Consider the following 19,731-nt stretch of genomic DNA (forward strand, 5'->3'; position numbering starts at 1 on the left):
GCTGGAGCAAAGCAAAATGAATAATAGTCAACAAGCAGGAAAACACAACATTGCAAAGGGCTGCTGAAGAAAAAAAAGAGGGAATAGAGCTATTTTATAACCCTTACTTTGCACATACGAAACAAATAAGAGATGCATTTTCAAGACCCTCATTGCTTGTCTGACATGTTGTCCATGCAAATCAATAGTTATTACATTTTGTATTTCATTGTTTCTGCATAGCACAAGGCATTGCTTAGTTCTTCTATGAGAAAGAACAGAAAAATATTAGGAAGTTTTCAACACTGTTTCTGCAGCGAACCAACCAACCTAGCCTTAAATATATCTTTGCTGGCCCTTTCATCAGCCACTCGTGCCAATTTAGTCTGCATCTGCCCCTGCCAAAAGGAAGATCATGTCAGGTTTTATCTCTAGCCTTAACGACAAGCAAACCTATAAGAGATCAACACAGATTTTTTTATATCTTGTTCTTAAAAAAAACAAAAAAAAAAATCAATGAACTATCGCTTAATTAACAACCAGAAGGCCCAAAAATTAACAGCTCACATGGCAATATAATTAATTTTTCGTTTTATTAGGGGTTTTAAGTTTGAAATATGAGTATACTTAAAAGGTAAGAAATGGGATGTAATTGAAATTTTTTAGGAATTCTGTGTAGATATTGCAATTAGAATATTTCGGGGGGAGCAAACTAGTAAAAACATTTAAAATTTTCTTTTCATGGAGGGCAAAAGTATAAGGAGCCCTTGGGCGCAAGGTTAGCTATGCCCCTAGAGTGGAGCCAGCTAAGACCCAAGATGGGCAGCTGCGACCCAAGATGGGCAGCTGCCCCCAGGCCTAAGGGATCCTTGAACTTTTTGGACTCTTTAACTTTAAAAAGGATTGAGCACTATTATGAGCGGCGTTTATTTGGAAGAAGAAAAGTAAAACACTAGTACATAAACAAAGATAAAAAGAATGCATTGTAGTTTTACTTCAAAATTTTAGTTCAATTTATGCCCCTAATACAATAACAATAACAATAACAATAATAATAATAATGGCTCCACAGCCGCTTTTAAACAAAGCCTTTAAAATAGCAAAGACAAATAATGCCTATATACTACAGATCCAACAGACTGAATTCACAAGTTTCTTTCTTAAAGTATAAACACCTGCTCAGAAAGGTATGAAGCATATTGCCTCGCTCCATTTGCATATGCTTTTGCTGCCTGCAAAAGAATGAGCTTTGTCACTAAGTTTAAATCACACATCAAACAAATAAAATGTGGACAGAACAGCCTTACTTTCTCATAGCAGGATCTAACTGAATCCCATTGTTGGTTTGCAGTTTTCCTAAACACACAATATTCATCTCCTTTGGCTACAAGTGCCAAAAAAATAAAAAAATAAAAACATAACTACAGCATAGCCGTTCAATAAGAGTGAAAAAGAAAAGGATGCAATTCAGAACAAAACATTTAGAAAATAACTCAAAATCAACTAGAAAACAGTAAACATAATAAAATAAAATTAATAACTAATTACTTTCATAAACTCTTGCGAAAAAGTGCATTATATACCGCAACAGGATTAGAGACAAAGTCTGGAATTTTGATTACAACATATAAGAGGGAGCAACAGATTATGACTCAGAAGAAACATAATAAAACACATGATTACCATAATTATTCTGTGCCTCCGAATCATTAGATGTGCAAATATCAAATTGAGGTCCCAATGACTGCAATTTGTTAACAACATTCCTCCAATTCATGGTGCTAGGTTGATATTCAGTACTCTTAGAGATCTTAAAGAAAGATTCCAACACCTTTTGAGAGAGAACTGACTCAGTACTCCTTCGGGTAGTAGGAGACTGAGCTTCAGAAGTGGCAAGGACCTTTGCATAATTCTTCCTAAAGTCAACAAAAAAGTCGACGTTTTCTGACATTGATCTCAATACCAAAGTTCACAATGTAACAAAATAGAGATTGAAATTTGACCTCGAATCAAACAATGTAATAATGTAGTGTTTTTTCCATACATACTTGGGCTATTCAGGAACATATGAATAGGCACTTACCATATGTTCCCAATCCTGATTCAGAGAAGTATTTTAATACCTATTTTTCTTTTTTTCTTTCTTTTTTTTTTTTTTTTTGGGAGAAGTAATACCTATGACTTGAGACGCACATCACGTTGTGCAAATAATTAAGGGGAAAGACGAGGAACCAAAACACAAGAAAGAAGTTACCTGCAACCACAGCCCACAGACCATATGCTATCATGTAGGTCACATTCTGATGAATGCGAAGAGCATTCTGAGACCCCATCTGTCAGCTGTAACAAAATTCTCGCTATCATCAGACATCTAATCAAGCCAATAACAAAAGAAATTCAAAACCAAAGACAGTAAAAATTTCAGAGGCTAAAATATATGACACGAATAATCTAGGAACACTGAGCAATATATACTATGATATCAGCACTTTTAATCCTCCACAAGCTCACAAGCTAATCAATCTACGATAGCAAGGAATACCGCAACAGCTACAGGATTCTTACTCATATTATATACAAAGTTTTTTACATTAGAGAAAGCTAAATTGGAAGAGGTGGAATTAACGAAAAAAAGGAGGGTCTACAAATAAATTCTGGGGAGAATCAAGGAATGATAAATGATATTACTTACAGTATCAGAATGTTCCATAGGGTATAAGCTCAAGCTATAATTAGGATCAGAAGAAGATGATAAAGCTAGCAACGCATTCAATGCCTGGTAAGCGTACAGGCGACCAATTAGAATAGCAGCAATAAACAGTTATTTTAAATATGTGGTACTCCAAATCCAAAAGCGTTGGAAGAAAATGAAGGGATGACACCTTATGATATTCCATAAAAAAGAGAAAGATAATCAAACCCCAAAAAGACAAGTCCAAAGCAAACAAGAATCAACGTTTACATAAATATTGAATATTCCAAGCAACATCAAAGTGGATGCTCAACGGGGAAAACATCACAAAAAGTATCGACTGAAGTTGTACAATATTAGACAGCTCATAAATGTATTCCTCTTGGTGCTTATTTCAAAACCCACAAGAACACATTAGTCCTTGGATGGACTAAATATACAACCATGGATATTGTATCCAAACTTCCTTTGATCATCATGATTCCCAACCCAACAACATTACATTGAATATAAATACCATTGAAGATGAACATACACTGCACTATACAAATAATATCAAATGCTTCTGTGGCAGAAGAAAAATTTAAAAGCACTCTTAAAGTTCTGATACAAAAATTTATTCTTGGCCATCCTAAAAGAACATTTAGAGAGCCAAGTAAACAAAGTTCTAGACTTGTTGAACAGGAAAAACTAGAAGCTGTTCTGCAAACATTTGATAATGACAGTAATGATAGAAGCTAGAACTAGCATAATTACTAATTGATCGAGTTAATACCGATTATATACACCATTGAGCAATATACACTTTGAGATTTGAGATCAAGATTCTTCAAGAAGAGATAAATCTAATTACATGAGATATTGATAAACAGAAACAGGTAACAACAATAAACAGATACTACAGTTCACTTATTAAAAAGCAGATCCTGAAGTAAAAAAGGATAAATTAGGACAAAATTGAACTAATAAGAAAAGCAAACTCACAATGCTCACAGTACCTTATCCACATCGTATCCACACTGACCTGTAAAAATGAATAAAAGGAGAAACAACCAAAAAAATCGTATCACGTAACATTCAACTAATCTCCACAAATACAACATATCATTTGATAGAGAGTAAAAGTGCTCGATGCAAATTTGATTGAAATTCCTACTATGCCTAAGAATTATAACAACATAACTCTTAAAAACGGATTATATGAATCTTCAATTCATGAGAATGGTACAGCGAAATAAGCTTAAGATGGGTCAACTCCAGCGTTACCAGAAAAAACTTCCGGTCTCAAAATTATTATGAATATTTCAATCAGTACCCCACAGATCACCTTATTGATTTCTACTGTTCTACTTATATTATGCTCAAATAAATCCTTAATTTCCCAATGTCCATTAAAACGTGCTCTACACTTCTGTCGGCATGTGAATAGTATTTCCATTGTACGTTGACAAATTTGAGACAAAAAACCAACAAAAGCGATTTTCTTTTTTCGTTAAAAAAAAAAAAAAGAGCAAAAGAAAGGGATAGTTACTAACATAGTACGTCTCTAATAACGGCCAAGTTCAGCTCGGACTCATCTCCAAGCATCGAGCAAAGAAACTGTTCAGCCTTCTCTCTGCCCGCGACGCCATTACCTAAACCTTTCAGCTTCGTATCTATAGTCCTCAGATCCTTCCTCGGACTCGGCACCATATACCCCTTCCCCAGAACCGTCGACACAGTGCCCGTCGCCGTGACCACCCTCTTCTGCTTGTTCCCTCTAGAACTCTTCTCGCCCACCAAATTCTGAACACAACTGGTCTCCACAAACCCTTCCGACGATCCCGAACCCTCGCCGGACGTGGAGCTCGTCGACGGATCGTCGGCATTTTCCGACAAGGCTCGCCATAAGATCTCCGTCGCCTCGTCGGGATCGCCTCTGGCTTCCTGGTAAGCCGACACGGTGTCGTGCAGAGAGACCGAGACGAAAGCCTCCGTAAGCGCGTGGACCGCCTTCTCCTTCTTCATCTCCTCGTCTTTCCCTTGGACGACGACCACCTTCTTCGGCGCCTGTGAGCTTCTCTTCTTCTTCTTCTTCGCGTGCTTCATCTGCAGCCGTTGACGTTGACAAAGCTCGGACTTTTCTCGGGAAATTAGGGTTTCTGAAATTGGCAGATCGTGGGTTGATCAGAAACCCTAAATTGTAGAATCGGAGAGGAAGGAATCGGAAATTATTGCAGAGCTGAAATTTTGGAAGAGAACAAAAAAGAAAGAGGTTAAACCTGGGGTAGTTGAGAATGGGATCAACAATTCTCTATTTTGTGAAATTGTTTTTGTATTTTATATTTTTGGGTTCTCTATTCTCTTTTTATGGCTGGAGATGAGATTGGGAAGAATCTTATTTGCCACTGAAATAAAGTCATACCTAAAAGTTTTCTACCATTGCAATCTGAAATCCAACCTCGTGTATGAGTCACTAGGAAATAATTTGCGCTTTGCTTACCAACAAAGTTAAACAAAGTTAAACGTGACCGTTTTTAAGAGTATTTTACGGTAATAAAACTCAAATTTTAAACTCAAATCAATAAAAAAAATAAAATCACATTTTTATTTTACATGTATTTTTTATGAGAAAAAAATATTATAAAAAATTATAAATTATAGTTCAAAATCAGACATAAATATAAAAAATAAACATCTACAACCCAATTCAAGTCAGATTCTTTTTCAAACTATCTCAAATTAAAAATATTAAAAGGATTTTAAAGTGCTTTTTGTTGCTTCAGCCTTGAAATCTATTATTTGAGTATCTTTCTATTAATCATAATAATAACGCCATGATATATTGTGGAAAAATAATAAAAATAAGATGTATAATGTATCTATTTATACTTGATTTGTGTGGTTTGAAAAATATTCAAAGTATAAATCAAAATAAAAGTACGGATTTGGAATCTTTTTCCTAACCTGTGTGACATTAAGTACATGTTTGATTTCATGATTTTATTTTAAATAATATTTTTTTTAATAAAAAATTTAAATTTAAAAAGTTATATGCTTTTTATTTTAAAATTTAAATTACGATTCAAATCACCTGATTTGATTTAAGTTCAAACCAAATAAGCGCTAAAAGAAAATGTTGGATGTTGTTTAAGACGTATGATGCTAGCTTAAGAAATGAACATTTGTTGTTTTAAAGTTATTATCGTTTTGGAGTACAGAGTTTATTGTCGGTTTTGTTGAAATATTAAAAAAATATGTCATTTTTTTTTATTAAAGTTGCCGTATTTCAAATAAGGGTGTGTTTAGTTTATGAGTTCAAATCAATAATTTTGATTATAACTTTTAAAATTTAAATTTTTGTAAAAAAAAAAATACTATAATAAAATTAAAACTATAAGTTTGAACCTAGGAAGAACCATGAAACAAATATACCCTAGGGAGAAAGATGAAATAGGCCAAGACTTGAGATGAATTAAAATTAATACGCTAATAATTTACATAAGTTAATAAATAAGCTAAATTATGGTATATTCAGATTTATATACATATAAGATTCCAAAAATGCCCTTTTCCACTCAAAACCCCTAACACATCTCTCTCTCCTCTCTCTCTCACCAACCTCTCTTCTTTCTCTCTCTTTCTTCCCTCTGGCGCTCTTCGGTGAACTATTTCTTCCCTCTGCCGCTCTCCCACGATCACTCTCCCCCCTCCAGCGCTCTCCGGTGAACTGTTTCTTCCCTCCGCCGCTCTCCCACGATCACTCTCTCTTCCCTTCGGCCCTATAACACGATCTGTCTCTCTCCCTCTGCATCTCTCTCCCATCCCTCTACTAATCTCATATTCTCATCCGCCACCGTTTCCCTCTCTTTCGTCCGCCACTCTCAGAAACCTCACCGGTGTCGTTAGACGAGAAATCGAAGACGGACCACAGACGTTAGAAATTAACAAAACAACAAGGTAAATCCGTTAATCACTAACTGAAAAACCACTAATTCATTTGAATATGTTAATATTGATTGACAGACTTTTAGCTTATGTTTAAGATTGACACTTGAATGAAAAGATTGTAAACAGGTAATTATTCAAAAATTAAGAACAAGAGCTCGTTACAACTATAATTGAAATCCTATCGTATAGTAAGGCTCTATTCATAACTCGACATAACTTCAAAAATCAAGTTATGGTCAAGTTATGATCATAACCTGTCGAGTTATGTCATTATTGAATCTGAAAATTAAAAGTGCAGGTCTGATTATTCAAATTGACGAAGATAATATAGATCACTGTCAAGTTATGGTCATTTTGAGAGAAATAAATCATGATGAAGTTCAAAGAGAAATGCCAGCAGCAACATCAACAAAACTGGATAAGATGGAAATTGATCTAAGTAATCTGCTTAACAAAGTAAAACATTTTGAAGTCAACCAAGTAGCCATGAAAGATGATCTGAAAGAAATAAAGGTAATGGTTGTTGATTCTATGAACATTATGAGAACCATTCAACAAGATGTGCTTCTGTTTCTCAAAAAAATACAAAATAATCCAGCTTTTGAGGTAATGAAACAACGCAAATTGATGTTGCATTTGTTTTGCAATGTTTCCTTAATGATATACTAATTTGTACCTCAATGAACAAGAGGACAGAGAAAAAGAAGTATCTGCAGAGCTAGGAGAACATGAGGGAGAATTCAGTTATACTCCACTCACAGACTCGTTTGATATCAGTCAACAAACATTGGATAGAACATTTGAAGAAGCTGAAAAGATAATAGCAATGAGAAAAGCTGATGCTCAAGGAATCAAAAAGGTATGAATCTTCTTAATACTACATTAATACAGTGAAAATGTTTCTTACAACTAAAAACTTGTTATTACAACTAATCAAAAACTTGTTATTGCAGGAGGAAGATTATGAAGAAAGAGAAAATGAGGCAGAAGAAAAAACAATGAAGAAATACAAAAGAAAACGTGCAAAGGAACAGAGGGAAAAATGGAAGAGCTTGGCATTCCTTCATTCATCCTCTTGACCCAAAGTTCTAACGATCCAAACTCGTAAAAATGAGTTGATATTAGAATACAATCTTTTGGATGATATGACTACTGTTTCTAAAAACTAGTCTTATATTTTAAATGATGACTTGAGATTTACACTAATTCTTACAATCTTTTGAATGCTAATATTTATTGACAAGACTTTTAGCTTATGTTTGAGATTGACACTTGAATGAAAAGAATGTAAACCCAGGATTTATCAATTTCATGCTGTTGAATATGAAAATTACAAGTGCAGGAACACTATCAAGTTACTGTCAGGTTATGATGATCGAGTTATGATCATAACCTTTTGACTTGTGTCATTATTGGAACTGAAAATTATGGTAATAACCTGTCAAGTTATGGTCAAGTTATTGTCAAGTTATGGTAATAACATGTCAAGTTATGTAAAAACATGTCAATTGTGTACCATACCCCGTAAAATTATGGTCCATATCCGGACAAGTTATGAAAAATTTGTCAATTATGGACCATAAACAGTCAAGTTATGGTGTATAACCGCACAAGTTATGGACACAAACTGTGAATTATGGACAATAACTTGTCATGTTATGGTTTATAACCAGACAAGTTATGGACGAGCATTACATGTAAAAATATGCAACATAACTAAAATAACTTGAAACTTGTTTACTTACTAAAATTAAAAACCAATCTATCACAAATGTTAAACATACTAGACTCTAAAAAACCAATAAATAATATAATATGTATCAAAACTAGAAATATATAAGAATATGAAAACCAACAAGTCAAGTTAATCAATATAATCATCCAAATCAAACTCAATTGCATCTCTTGGCGTCATAAAATGCATTTTTAGGGCATTTTGACCCATGTTATCATCACTCTCATAGCCTAATTGCTGCTTCCGCAAGGCATGGTTGAACAACTCAACTGCCATCTTCTTGCGGAATAATGTTACAGCCCCTTGCTTTCTCAAACAATCATCATATCCGGCTTCCATTAAGATCTTAGCCATCTTAAGCATGAATATTCCACAATCACCACTACAAAAAATAACCACAAAAAATCTAACAATTAGAAACAATAAATATAAATGCAAAAATGAATCAAGTAAAGGGAAAACAAAAACACATTTAAAGAGATAAAAAAAACTAACCCGTTCTCTGGTCTTAGACAATCGTCAAATAATGGGTACGAGAAGAATGTCCACTTCACAAAAAGGCAAGTTACAAAATAAATAATCTCCCAATACATAATCTTGAAGAGCACAATGTGAAGAGAAATCAAAAGTAGACCAATCAAAATCCTTTTAGTTTTTAGAGCACCATAAGCTATTAATCCTCGTGAAAAAATGCGAGTCTAAAACCATGCACCTAATGTAAGGCCTGTTTGTGTAGCACACCATCTTTTTCGCAAGTAATATGCGGCTACATTAACATGCTATCAAAATAAAAAAATAATGATCAGATTTGTTCCAAATAAAAACCTTGCATAAAATTTAAAAAGAAAAAAAAATGGCAGAATCTTACCGAGTCACTTAGCCAACACTTTGGGGTCCATAAAGTTTGAAACAACTGCTTTAAATCAACGGTGTCAACTTTGAAATCAAAAGCAGGATTTATCAAATGTGCATCATTGGCGGGTCCCCACCCTTTTCTAGAGATCATATTAGTCTTATACCATGATTGAAACCTTACCTTGTCTTCCTCTGATGCATCGCAATCAATAATTTCAGAGAATGGACAAAAAAATAAAAATTTTTCATCTATACACTTAATAGGTTCTTGTGATGCTGCCTCATCAAACACAACAATCATTTGTTCAACAAATCTATTGCCTTCCTTAGCAGCATCATTGACAAGATCCCTCAAAACTGAAGCAATTATTTTTTCAATTTTGTCAGAAGAAACACCCACTTTCTCATCCTCTTTCTCTGTAATTGTTTCTTCAATTGCTTCTTCCTTTATTTCTTCAATTGCTTCTTCTTCCTTTGTTTCTTCAAATACTTGTTCTTCATTCCTTTGCTTGTTCTTTTTAGAAGAAAACACAATGTCAAACTTTTCACCAAGCATTATCATTGACTGAACCACAGAAGAAATTTGTTCATTAAAATCTCTTTGAAGGGAAGAAACTTCAACAATCAATCTATCAGTTTTTGCCTCAAAGGAAGCAAAGCGTGCCAAAAATTCAAAATTACCAACAACACCCTAAAAATGTAAAGAAAAGAAAACAAAAAAAGTCAAATCAAATGAAAAACACAACGTATCAAGCTATGGAACATAATCAATCAAGTTATGTGAAAAACTTGTTAATTTAGAGCATAACCTATCAACTTATTGACCATAACCTGACAATTAATGGACCATAACCTGGCACGTTATGGAGGATAACCTGTCAAAGTTATGGTCCATAATTTATTAAGTTATAAGATTCCCATGGTAAAGAAAGCTCTAAGATTCTAATGGTGTACTTGGTAAATCCATGGATTTACCAAGAAAAATGCTACTAGCAACCTTACAATGAACAAAAATTAAACAAAAATAAAAACAAAACAAACCTGATTTTCTCATAACTTGATTTTTACAAAACAACCTTACAGTTCCAATTGTAAATTGAAAAAGGAACAAAAACAAAACTAAACAAACCTGATTTTTGGGAGGAGGGATAAATGGAGGAGAATGGACAATTTCAAAATCTTTGTCATCTTCCTCCAACTCACAGCCACTAGAAGCTGGAACATCCTTTCCCAACTTCTGAAAAAATCCATCAAGATAATTACAGCAACGCTCCGATTCAATTGTTTCAATCGAAAAACAAGATAACTGAAAATAAAAAATAAAAATATTAAAACATAAAATAAGCAAAAGATATTAATAAAAACATTAAAACATGAAAATTTACTATAAAAAAACTATACGACAAAAGTCTAACCTAGCCATCTTTGCTCTTCAACACATCAAATGGCTTCTTTGAATAATTTTCATCCGTCGACCATTTGAAAATTCACAGAATGGGCTTATCAATAAATTTTTTCAGTGCACAAATACCACCAATGTGTGGTAGACATTCATAAGCTCAAACTTGAAAAGCAAAGGCCAAACCGTAGATCTTAAAACCATCTACGCTTCTCTTTTCATTTCGAATAGGAACCTTATCATCATGCTTGTATAAAGTCTCAATACCAGATTTTAAACTTGTAAAAAGTATATTAAAAGATAATTTACCCCAACAAAAATCGTTAAAACAAGGGCTATCAACAATTCTAATCAGGTCATCACTAACCCCCACCTTCTTGGGCTTAGCTAAAAGAAATAATGACACAAAATGTAACAAACCCATTTTCACAGCTTCCTCATCACTATCAAAATCTACAGACTCAAAACACTTCTTAATTGTACCCTTCTTTACAAACCCTGTACCATGATCATTGAAATATTTGTTACGTCTTGAAAAATCAGATGTATTTACATAACTTGAAAAGTTTACATCTCTTGTACACTTTAAACCAGTAATTAATGCAAACTCCTCAATAGAAGACTTATTAAAAGAATCACCAAACTTGAACTATAACTCATTTGGATTTAGATTATGAACCACATGAAACAGTATCTCATGTATCAGTTAACACTGGATAATGTACTTTACCAAATCAAAAAACTAACCAAAAATTGTTTTTCTGAACAAATCCTTCTGAGTTTCAGAAAATTTTTTGTTTAATTCCTCTATAACAGCAAAAGAGGATGATACATTAACCTGGTCTCGAAATCTCTTCTCAGGATTAATATGATAATTCTAAGGCTGTAAAATTGAAAAAAAAAAAACTAAAGAAAAACCATATAAGGATAAACCTAAAAATCCACAATCAAAACACAAAATAAAACCATATTCCATATCCTAAATTCAAAAATCTATAAACTAAGTTGAAAAAATAAATCAAAATACCTCCAAAATGTTACGAGTGGGAGAAGGAAGACAAACTTCTTCCGAACTTTTCTTCTCCTGAACAATTTTCTTCTTCAGAACCTTCGAGCATTTTCTCAGAGAAAAAACAAAAGCATTGTTCTTCCTCTTGCTTGGTGATTTCGCCATATCTTTAACAATAATAAATGGAATCGCAAGATCAGATAAAAGAAAAGCGAAAGAAACGCGAAAAAAAACTACTTAACTCATATCGAAAAAGAATACTGTGAGAAAATGCTTATTGAACACTGTAAGGGATGAGAGAGAGTTGCAGAGCGAAGAGAAAAAAATCGTAGTAGACGGCCGGAGGGAAGAGAGACAGATCGCCGAAGATCAAAGGAAGGAAGAGAAAGAAATCGCCGGAGATCGCTGGTGGAAAGAGAGAGAAATCTAGGAAAGAGAAAACTGAGTCTTAGAGAGAGAAAATAAAGAGCACAAGTTATGGACAAAAACCGACTAAAAAATCTAGGAAAGGGTTTTAATATATAACCAAATAAAAAATTTGTAAATTATGGACCATAACATGTCAAGTTATGGTCCATAACAACACAAGTTATGGAAAAAAACCTGTCAAGTTAGACCATAATCTTTCAACTTTATTCACTATGGGTTTCAATTTTCTTTATTATAACGTTCCAATAGTTTTTTTTTTCCTTTTAAATGCCCAGATTTCTTTTATTATTAGACAAATTTGAATATTTTTCCTTCAAATCATACAATTCCAATAAAAAAACATGATGTTTTAAAAATAAATTGTTCTACTTCCTCTCCATAACAAAAATCCAAAATTGTTCACATGAATTCTTCAATAAATGTTAGAATCAATTCCAAACAAAATGTAGCTTTGAACAAAATTAACTACAGTACATTGTAATGAATCAAACAGTGTTAATCTTAACCATAATGACAAAAAATCAACTTTGAACATGTTGATAAGTTCATATCAATAGATGTGGGGTTTGAACAAGTCCTCATATTGTGGCCAACTTGCTTTCATCGACTACACTTCACAGATTGCTTCTCTCATTCTCCACTAGAAAGAATCCTTTGCTTCCTTGGCCTCCCAGCACCACGTTTAAACTCAGGAGGAAGAACAACCTCCTCCTCATTGCCCTCTGAAATTTGCCACTGTGATCCATTACTAAGAGGATAGATTACAGCATCATATGTTGCTTTGAATGCATTGTTGGTGCAATAGTAAGAAGTAAAATGTGCTAGATCAAGATTTCTCTTCCAAATCAATGCAATGGCGTGTGGACATGGAAATTCGTCAGCTTGCCAAACAAGACAACTACATGTTCTTGCCACCAAGTCAACTACCTCACCAACAAAACCATCAATAACATAATACTTATTTATATCCATGGGTTGAACCTGAAAACATGACAAAAAGAAAGAAAACAGAGCATTCAATATTTAAGTCCCCAACAGTGAAAAAATAAAAAAGACCAAATCAAAAAAGAAGCAACCACCTTGAAAGTAAGTAGAATTTTCAAAATACAAGAATCACCAAATCAAACAATAGAATAACTTCAAAAAAAAAAAAAAAAAGAGACCAAAAAAATCTCAAAATCAACACAAAAAATAAAAAAGATCACAACAAAAACATAACCAACAAAATGAAACAAAAAAAAAGGGAAACATAAAAAAAATCAGTAAATACTTGAAACAAAAGCAACTTACAGATAAGCAACGTGCAATCTTTTTCCTATCACGAAGGCATTTATTTGTCTGTTTAGTCAAGTATGTAAAAGTCTGATCTGCCTTATTTCGATGTTCATAAAACCATCTTTGCAAGAGGGATCTGAACTGCTGAATTAAAGCTTCAATAGGATACTCCCTAGCATTCACTAACACATTATTCAACGACTCGGAGATATTAGCCGTCATGACATCATATCTCTTCCTCTCAAAGTGAGCACGTGCCCACTTTTCAACCCCTACTTACAGCAAATAGTTTCGAATAGCTGGTCGCACTGCCTCCAATTGACGCATGAAGTAACCAAAGTCTTCCTCACGGCATGCCTTGGCACAATGATAGAATATAGCATCCACATGCACATCTTTAAAATTTGAATTCAAATTTCTAAGTAAATGCTGCATACAAAATCCATGAGATGCATCCGGAAAAACCTTCTCAACTGCTTTTGGGATACTACTCTTTCGGTCAGAAACAATAACAAGTTCTTCGTGAGTTCTGATAGCCTCCTTAAGCCTTTCAAAAAACCATTCCCATGAGGAGTCAGTCTCCGAATCAACAATTGCAAAATCAAACGGAAAAATATGATTATCAGCATCTAAAACTGCAGAGAGAAGCAAGGTCTCAGAAAACTCATTCTTCAAAAAGGTGCCATCAACTAAGATCACAGGCTTACAATGGTGCCAACCATGAATAGAAGCCCCTAAGCACACAAAAAAAATACTTGAACCGCCCATCATTGTCAAGCTCATAAGAAGTCATAGATTCTACAAAGAAAATTAATTAAGTTATTGTGCACAACTGGACAAATTATGCAAAAAAACTGTCAATTATGAATCATAACCTGTCAAGTTATGCTCCATAACCGGATAAACTTTAACAAAAACCTGTCAACTTATCCGATAACATGACAAGTTATGGACTATAACCTATCAAGTTATGAAAAATAACCTGTCAAATTATACCACAACCTGAATTTTTCTCCTTTAAAACATTAAGATAAACAAAAGCATAAGCATAACACATAAAAATAAAATTACCTGAATCTTTCTCCTTGAAAACATTGCACAGAAAAGGAATGGATACATACGACTCCATTACACTTCCTCTCATTTATGCTAACACGTATCGGCGAACCATTCGTGCTTTGTAGTAACTAATCTCGACACCATGCTTACCATGCATTATAGACCTTAAATCATTAGGACGCAAACAGTCCGCAAGCCCAATGCTAAAATCGCCCTTTAAAAACTCCGAAACAACACGATTATTTGCTTGACGATGCTCGACACTAACAACATCAAGGGAACAAGTATGTTCCTTAACATACTTCTTCACTGCCCAAACATTACCATTTGAAACCTTAGCAGCACGCATCTTTCAAGTACAATTCTTATTCTTACAAACCAAAACATAAAATGAATTATTAGATCTTTCAGACTTAAACTCAAAATGCCTCCTAATAGCAATTACATGCATGAGTTTCTTGAGAACCGACTTGTTCATGAATTGATTGCCTACATTCACATCAAACGACATAGGCAGCTTTGAAATATCCAAATCTTCAATCAAAATATTATTCATCGCAACATCAATATCATCTTCAAATTGACAAACAGAACCATCAACATTAGAAGAAGACGCCTCATCTCTTGAACTCATAAAACAAGATAAAGAAGAAGTAGATCCCGCTGCACTAACGGAGCTACTAACAAAATCTATTACCAACGAGTATCCAAGAGCTTCCCTACTGTGTCGAACCAAGTTTAAAAATAACTTAACATCATCATCCCTCTTTAGCTCCGAAACCATTTCAATTGGGTCCTTCAACTTCCTTCCCATAAAAAGTAATAAAGAATGAACACCAGCATTAAAACCAATCAACTCAAGATACAGCTCCTCACATAAACACTCTTGTAAAAACTTCAAAAAAGCATCCTCCAGAATAAAAACTGATTGAAAACCAAAATTTGTATATTGGTTTTCTAGACTCCATTTTCCGCTATAAGCAACAATGACTGAAACAGATTGCATGCCTACAAACATATTGCAGGAACACTGTCACGTTAAAGTGCATAACCGGACAAGTTATGTAAAAAACCCTCTCAATTATGGACCATATTCTAGACTCCATTTTCCGCTATAAGCAACAATGACTGAAACAGATTGCATGCCTACAAACATATTGCAGGAACACTGTCACGTTAAAGTGCATAACCGGACAAGTTATGTAAAAAACCTGTCAATTATGGACCATAGCTCGTCAAGTTATGTCCCATAACCTGATAAGTTATAAAAAAACTGTCAATGACTGAAACAGATTGTATGCCTACAAAAATCATTAAATTACAAGAGCTATATTCAATCCTAAAAATATTAAAAAACCGAAATAATGCAAAATGTGAAAACAAAATTACAACAAAAAAAAAACTAGAAACGAAGAATGCCCAAACCTATTGTTTGGTAAAAATCACCGGAGGACCTACTCAAAAACGACCGGAAAACAACAAAAAACACTGGATTAACGGACAAAGAGAGAGCAAACTGAAATAATGCAAAATATGAAAACGAAAATACAACAAAAATAAAACTAGAAACCAAGAATACTCAAACCTGTTGTTCGGTAAAAATCACCGAAACAGGTGCTCAAAGACGACTGGAGAAGAGCAAATCCAATGAGAAAGAGAACGACCGACCGACGAAAAATTGATCCACCGATGATCCACCGACGAGAGAGAAAATCCGAACACAGTTACAGAGGATTGGCACCGATGAAAAGCTGCGTGAAGCTAGAGAGAGAGAGAGAGAGAGCAGCGTATACAGTTAAGAGAGAGAGAGAGAGAGAGGATCGAAAGAAAAAGGGAAAAAGGTAAATTTAGAAATTAAAAAATTATGGCATATTAAATTTTATAACTAAAAATTAACCTACATACTTTCTTAAGCTTTTCATATTGGCGTATTCTCTACTATTTTCCTATGCACTATTGTTTATGGTTCGCCGTAAAGAGGCATTCTATTTCTCGTCAAAACGTTGTGTAAACACGCAATCGAAGACTTTCTTTGAGGTGCTGCTGTCGTCTATGATTAAACGACACACAAGCTTGGTGGCGAATCGCGATTTAAAAATAAATTCCATTTCTTTCTACGAAATGTCGTTCAGTGGTTTAAGAAAGCTTTGCTATCACAGTCATGATATTATTTACACTAAAACGACGTGTCTTCGTCGTTTAAAATTTTTGTCTTCCAAAGTATGCAAGCGACTTGTCGTGTTCTACATTCAACAAATCAAACGTCTTATCCTTACTCAGTCACAACCAAATCATCCAAAACCTCCATCTTTCTCAAGTTTATTGACTTCGCAGTTCTAATTAAAACTGAAGATGGGAGACAAATAACATCCAATTGCAACATCTACAGTTCAGCTTCTTTGCAAAATTATAAGTTATTTACTGCACTAGTTTACCACTGAGCGACCACGATAATCGCATAATGAACATACGATGCAAAATAACCGTATTCAAAGACATGTCTCTACTTGAGAAGTATTATTTGACCTAGAAAAACAGATGTGGAAAAGTCCAATTATCAAAAAAAAAAAAAAAAAAAAAAAAAGAGATGTGGAAAAGAAGTTTCCCAGTCACGGTTTAGTGTCAACTGTTTGAATTGTTTCTTCAAAGACAGAACTAGTTAATAATTTAGGCTGCCCGGCCCCGGTGAACTGAGGGTGAATACCCTGTTCTTGGAGAGGGCAAGTCGGCAACAGTTTTGCTGCTGCAAGTGAAGCGTGAAATTGTTCAAATCCAGCAAGCTTCATAAACTTCAACTCATCGTCTTTTCTTTCGTAGCTACTGTAATTACTCTGCATCTTCCTCCTCTGTACCTCATCCTTAACTCTCTGAAATGCAAAACAAAGCGAATAAACAACATAAACTGAGAAATTACTCATTCACGAAATGGCGAAACATGTATATGAGTATGACTAATGGAGTAACATTTTTGACCACACTATTTACATAATTACTCTAAAGAGTAACAAAAAGTTGACTGAACTTGCTTATTTTACTATTGTTTTCCTTTATTCACCTTCTAAGGATACTCACTCATTTATGAACTCATACTCTATCAGATAACAAAGCCAAACAATCTGATCCGGGCCCAGAGCTAATACAGTTGAAATGCTAGGGCTATAAGTACATAACTCAATCGCAATCCTTATAAATTCTCTTTGACAAACTTTTACATAACTCAATCGCAATCCATATATGCATGTTTTTCCTTTTTCTGTTTCATAAATCATATATGGGACATCTAAAAATAATATTTAAAAGAAAGGCAGATCGTAAAGGGAAGAGCTAAAGCAAGATTCAAACTTTAATCCCTTCTTCCAAACATTTCGAGGCTTAACTTAAAATTTCGTACAAAGACGATGATTTTTTAATTAAATGGGTACACTTCAAGCTTAGCTCTCTGCAAATTTGTTCCCTAGAAACTTACGACTGCTAAATCTCATCGAAAAAGCATAAGCTAGCCACTAAAATTCAACTACCTCAAACCATTCAAGACATTTCAAAGTTCATCAATTCTGCTTAATCCAATTTTTCAAAGTGGAATTAGTATTGAACGAGCACAAATTTGTTCATTAAGCTAATTACAAACTACAAAGCAAAGAATCATCTCTAAGCTACCAAAAACCATAAGCAACAACAAAACACGTTCCATTACATTTCTAAATAAAACGCAAAGGAAGATAGCTAAAACATACCTGTAACAACCTCAAATCGAACTTGGGCACACCAATTTGACCAACAGTCAGAGACCCATAGAAGTTACCTAGCAATGCAGCATCAGGAACGGCCAATCCCTGAACCAGCCCCGCCGCAAATCCGCCAAGAAAACTGTCACCCGCACCGGTCGGATCCACCTGATTGGTCGGAAAAGGCCCAATTTGGACTTCCCCATCCTTCCAATACACCGTGCAGCCATGCTTCCCGTTCGTCACAACCACAAAACATAGCTTCCTCACCTCGTCAATGTCCATGACCAAAACCTCCTCTCCCGAGGCCTTCAGAAACCCAATTCTCGGCAGGAGGTGGAAAAAGCCGCTCTCTTTCAAATCTACGAGCCTCACCGTCCCATCGATTTCATCGAACGCACGTATCAGAGCCTGGATGTCGACGAACACGGTATCGCAGGAGTCGATCATCCTCTCGAGCGTCTCTGGGAGGATCTCGCCGCCGACGCCGACGGCCATTCCGAAATCGAACCTCGAGTCGGGCAAATCCGAGGGGCGAATCGGGTCGCAGGCGGAGATTCTCCTCAGGACTCGGTCCTGGTGGCTGTCGCTGCCGTCGGTGTCAGAGTCGAAATGCGCGTGGAACAGAGTGGTTCCCGAATCAGGCACCACGATCGGGTCGCGATTGGTGCGGTAGGCGAAGTCATGGCCGACTTTGGAAATCAAACTGTATCGGAGGGAGAGACCGTCGAGAACGGCGGAGATGAAGGAGGCGGCGCCGCCGAGAGTCTCGGCCACGACGACGTCGTCTCGGATGAGGACGTCGTGGCAGTAGTTGCCGGCGATTAGGCCCCGGCGTTGGGGGTGATTCTTGTCCCTCACCATGGGAGGGTCGGAATCGGATGATTGTTGGATTCTAGAATTCGAATTGCGGTCATGGGCGAAAAGAAGAACGCTTCAACTTCAAGGGTTTGAGGCCATTCACCATTGAAGAAGGGAGGGGAAAGAAAATATGGAGAAGAGACAGAGTAGACCGTACAATGAAGACAAAAAGATGGATTTGGATTCGTGTTTCTCTGAGAGAAGTGGCGTGTATGTGTCAAAATTCAGAAGACGCGTCGCGCGCCAACGAAAGAGGAGAGAGATTTTTGAGTAGCAGCTTTTTATATAGTTCAGAAGAGAGATTTTTTTTTTTTTTTTTTTCATTTCATGAAAGACGTTGATTTATATTATATATAATCAAGGAGATTACTTGATAAAAGCTTTGATATTGACAAGGAAATTTGTAGGTTCATTTATTTCACCGATTTGAATTTTAAATTTGAGTTTTGTTACAGTAAAAAATTTTCAGAAATAGTCACATCTAACTTTTTTATTACAATAAAAAGCTCTCATATAAATGTTTAATTTGGTAGTGCTGTAGATTTTTAAAAAATTACTTTTAGCTGTGCTGAAAAAAAAAATAGTTGTTACAAAAAAGTAATTGAGTGTTTGATAAACTATAATTATAATAATTGTATTAGATTCAAATTCAATGTAATAACGTTTAATAAATTATGAAATTAAATTACGGTGGATAATTAAAAATTATGAGTATATTATATTATATTATAATATAATATATATAATTACAATATAATATATATTTACTATTATATTTAATAT

At 34.8% G+C, this 19,731-nt stretch overlaps 3 protein-coding genes across 4 annotated transcripts in view; all 3 read right to left on the minus strand.

The window, feature by feature from the left end:
- Positions 1 to 5,100, minus strand: part of LOC21404841 (SMR domain-containing protein At5g58720) — a 6,283-nt gene extending 1,183 nt beyond the window's left edge. Inside the window, exons 1-9 of one of the 2 annotated variants that reach the window (XM_024170978.1) lie at positions 4,207 to 5,100; positions 3,670 to 3,695; positions 2,672 to 2,755; positions 2,234 to 2,319; positions 1,663 to 1,895; positions 1,287 to 1,363; positions 1,155 to 1,211; positions 310 to 377; positions 108 to 214 (exon numbers count right to left, since the gene is read on the minus strand). In XM_024170978.1, the coding sequence (XP_024026746.1) occupies positions 108 to 214; positions 310 to 377; positions 1,155 to 1,211; positions 1,287 to 1,363; positions 1,663 to 1,895; positions 2,234 to 2,319; positions 2,672 to 2,755; positions 3,670 to 3,695; positions 4,207 to 4,759 (1,291 nt within the window). In that variant the 5' untranslated portion in view covers positions 4,760 to 5,100. The remainder of the gene's footprint in view (positions 1 to 107; positions 215 to 309; positions 378 to 1,154; positions 1,212 to 1,286; positions 1,364 to 1,662; positions 1,896 to 2,233; positions 2,320 to 2,671; positions 2,756 to 3,669; positions 3,696 to 4,206) is intronic. The other variant, XM_024170979.1, reaches the window with a different exon arrangement.
- A 7,558-nt stretch (positions 5,101 to 12,658) lies between these two features.
- On the minus strand, positions 12,659 to 13,525 carry LOC112093115. The gene is made up of 2 exons (XM_024170948.1): positions 13,319 to 13,525; positions 12,659 to 13,009 (listed from the first exon to the last, which is right to left on the minus strand). The coding sequence occupies exons 1-2, from the start codon at positions 13,523 to 13,525 to the stop codon at positions 12,659 to 12,661; spliced, it is 558 nt and encodes a 185-aa protein (XP_024026716.1).
- Positions 13,526 to 16,591: 3,066 nt separating this feature from the next.
- On the minus strand, positions 16,592 to 19,257 carry LOC21404842 (inositol 3-kinase). Its single transcript, XM_010106328.2, has 2 exons — positions 18,097 to 19,257; positions 16,592 to 17,229 (listed from the first exon to the last, which is right to left on the minus strand). Exons 1-2 carry the CDS (start codon positions 18,949 to 18,951, stop codon positions 16,972 to 16,974), a joined length of 1,113 nt encoding a protein of 370 aa, XP_010104630.1. The 5' UTR covers positions 18,952 to 19,257; the 3' UTR covers positions 16,592 to 16,971.
- Between the last annotated feature and the right edge of the window lie 474 nt (positions 19,258 to 19,731).

This window comes from Morus notabilis, unplaced genomic scaffold, assembly GCF_000414095.1.
Source record: "Morus notabilis unplaced genomic scaffold, ASM41409v2 Scaffold101, whole genome shotgun sequence".
NCBI classification, from domain to species: Eukaryota; Viridiplantae; Streptophyta; class Magnoliopsida; order Rosales; family Moraceae; genus Morus; species Morus notabilis.

What these genes read in the sequence shown, in the direction of transcription:
- LOC21404842 (XM_010106328.2), bottom strand. Translation starts at nt 18,951, where the DNA reads ATGGTGAGGGACAAGAATCACCCCCAACGCCGGGGCCTAATCGCCGGC. An exon ending in TCGATTTGAGGTTGTTACAG is followed by an intron (nt 17,230 to 18,096) that starts GTATGTTTTAGC and finishes TTTGCATTTCAG; the next exon opens with AGAGTTAAGGATGAGGTACA.
- LOC112093115 (XM_024170948.1), bottom strand. Translation starts at nt 13,525, where the DNA reads ATGACGGCTAATATCTCCGAGTCGTTGAATAATGTGTTAGTGAATGCT. An exon ending in AGATTGCACGTTGCTTATCT is followed by an intron (nt 13,010 to 13,318) that starts GTAAGTTGCTTT and finishes TCATGTTTTCAG; the next exon opens with GTTCAACCCATGGATATAAA.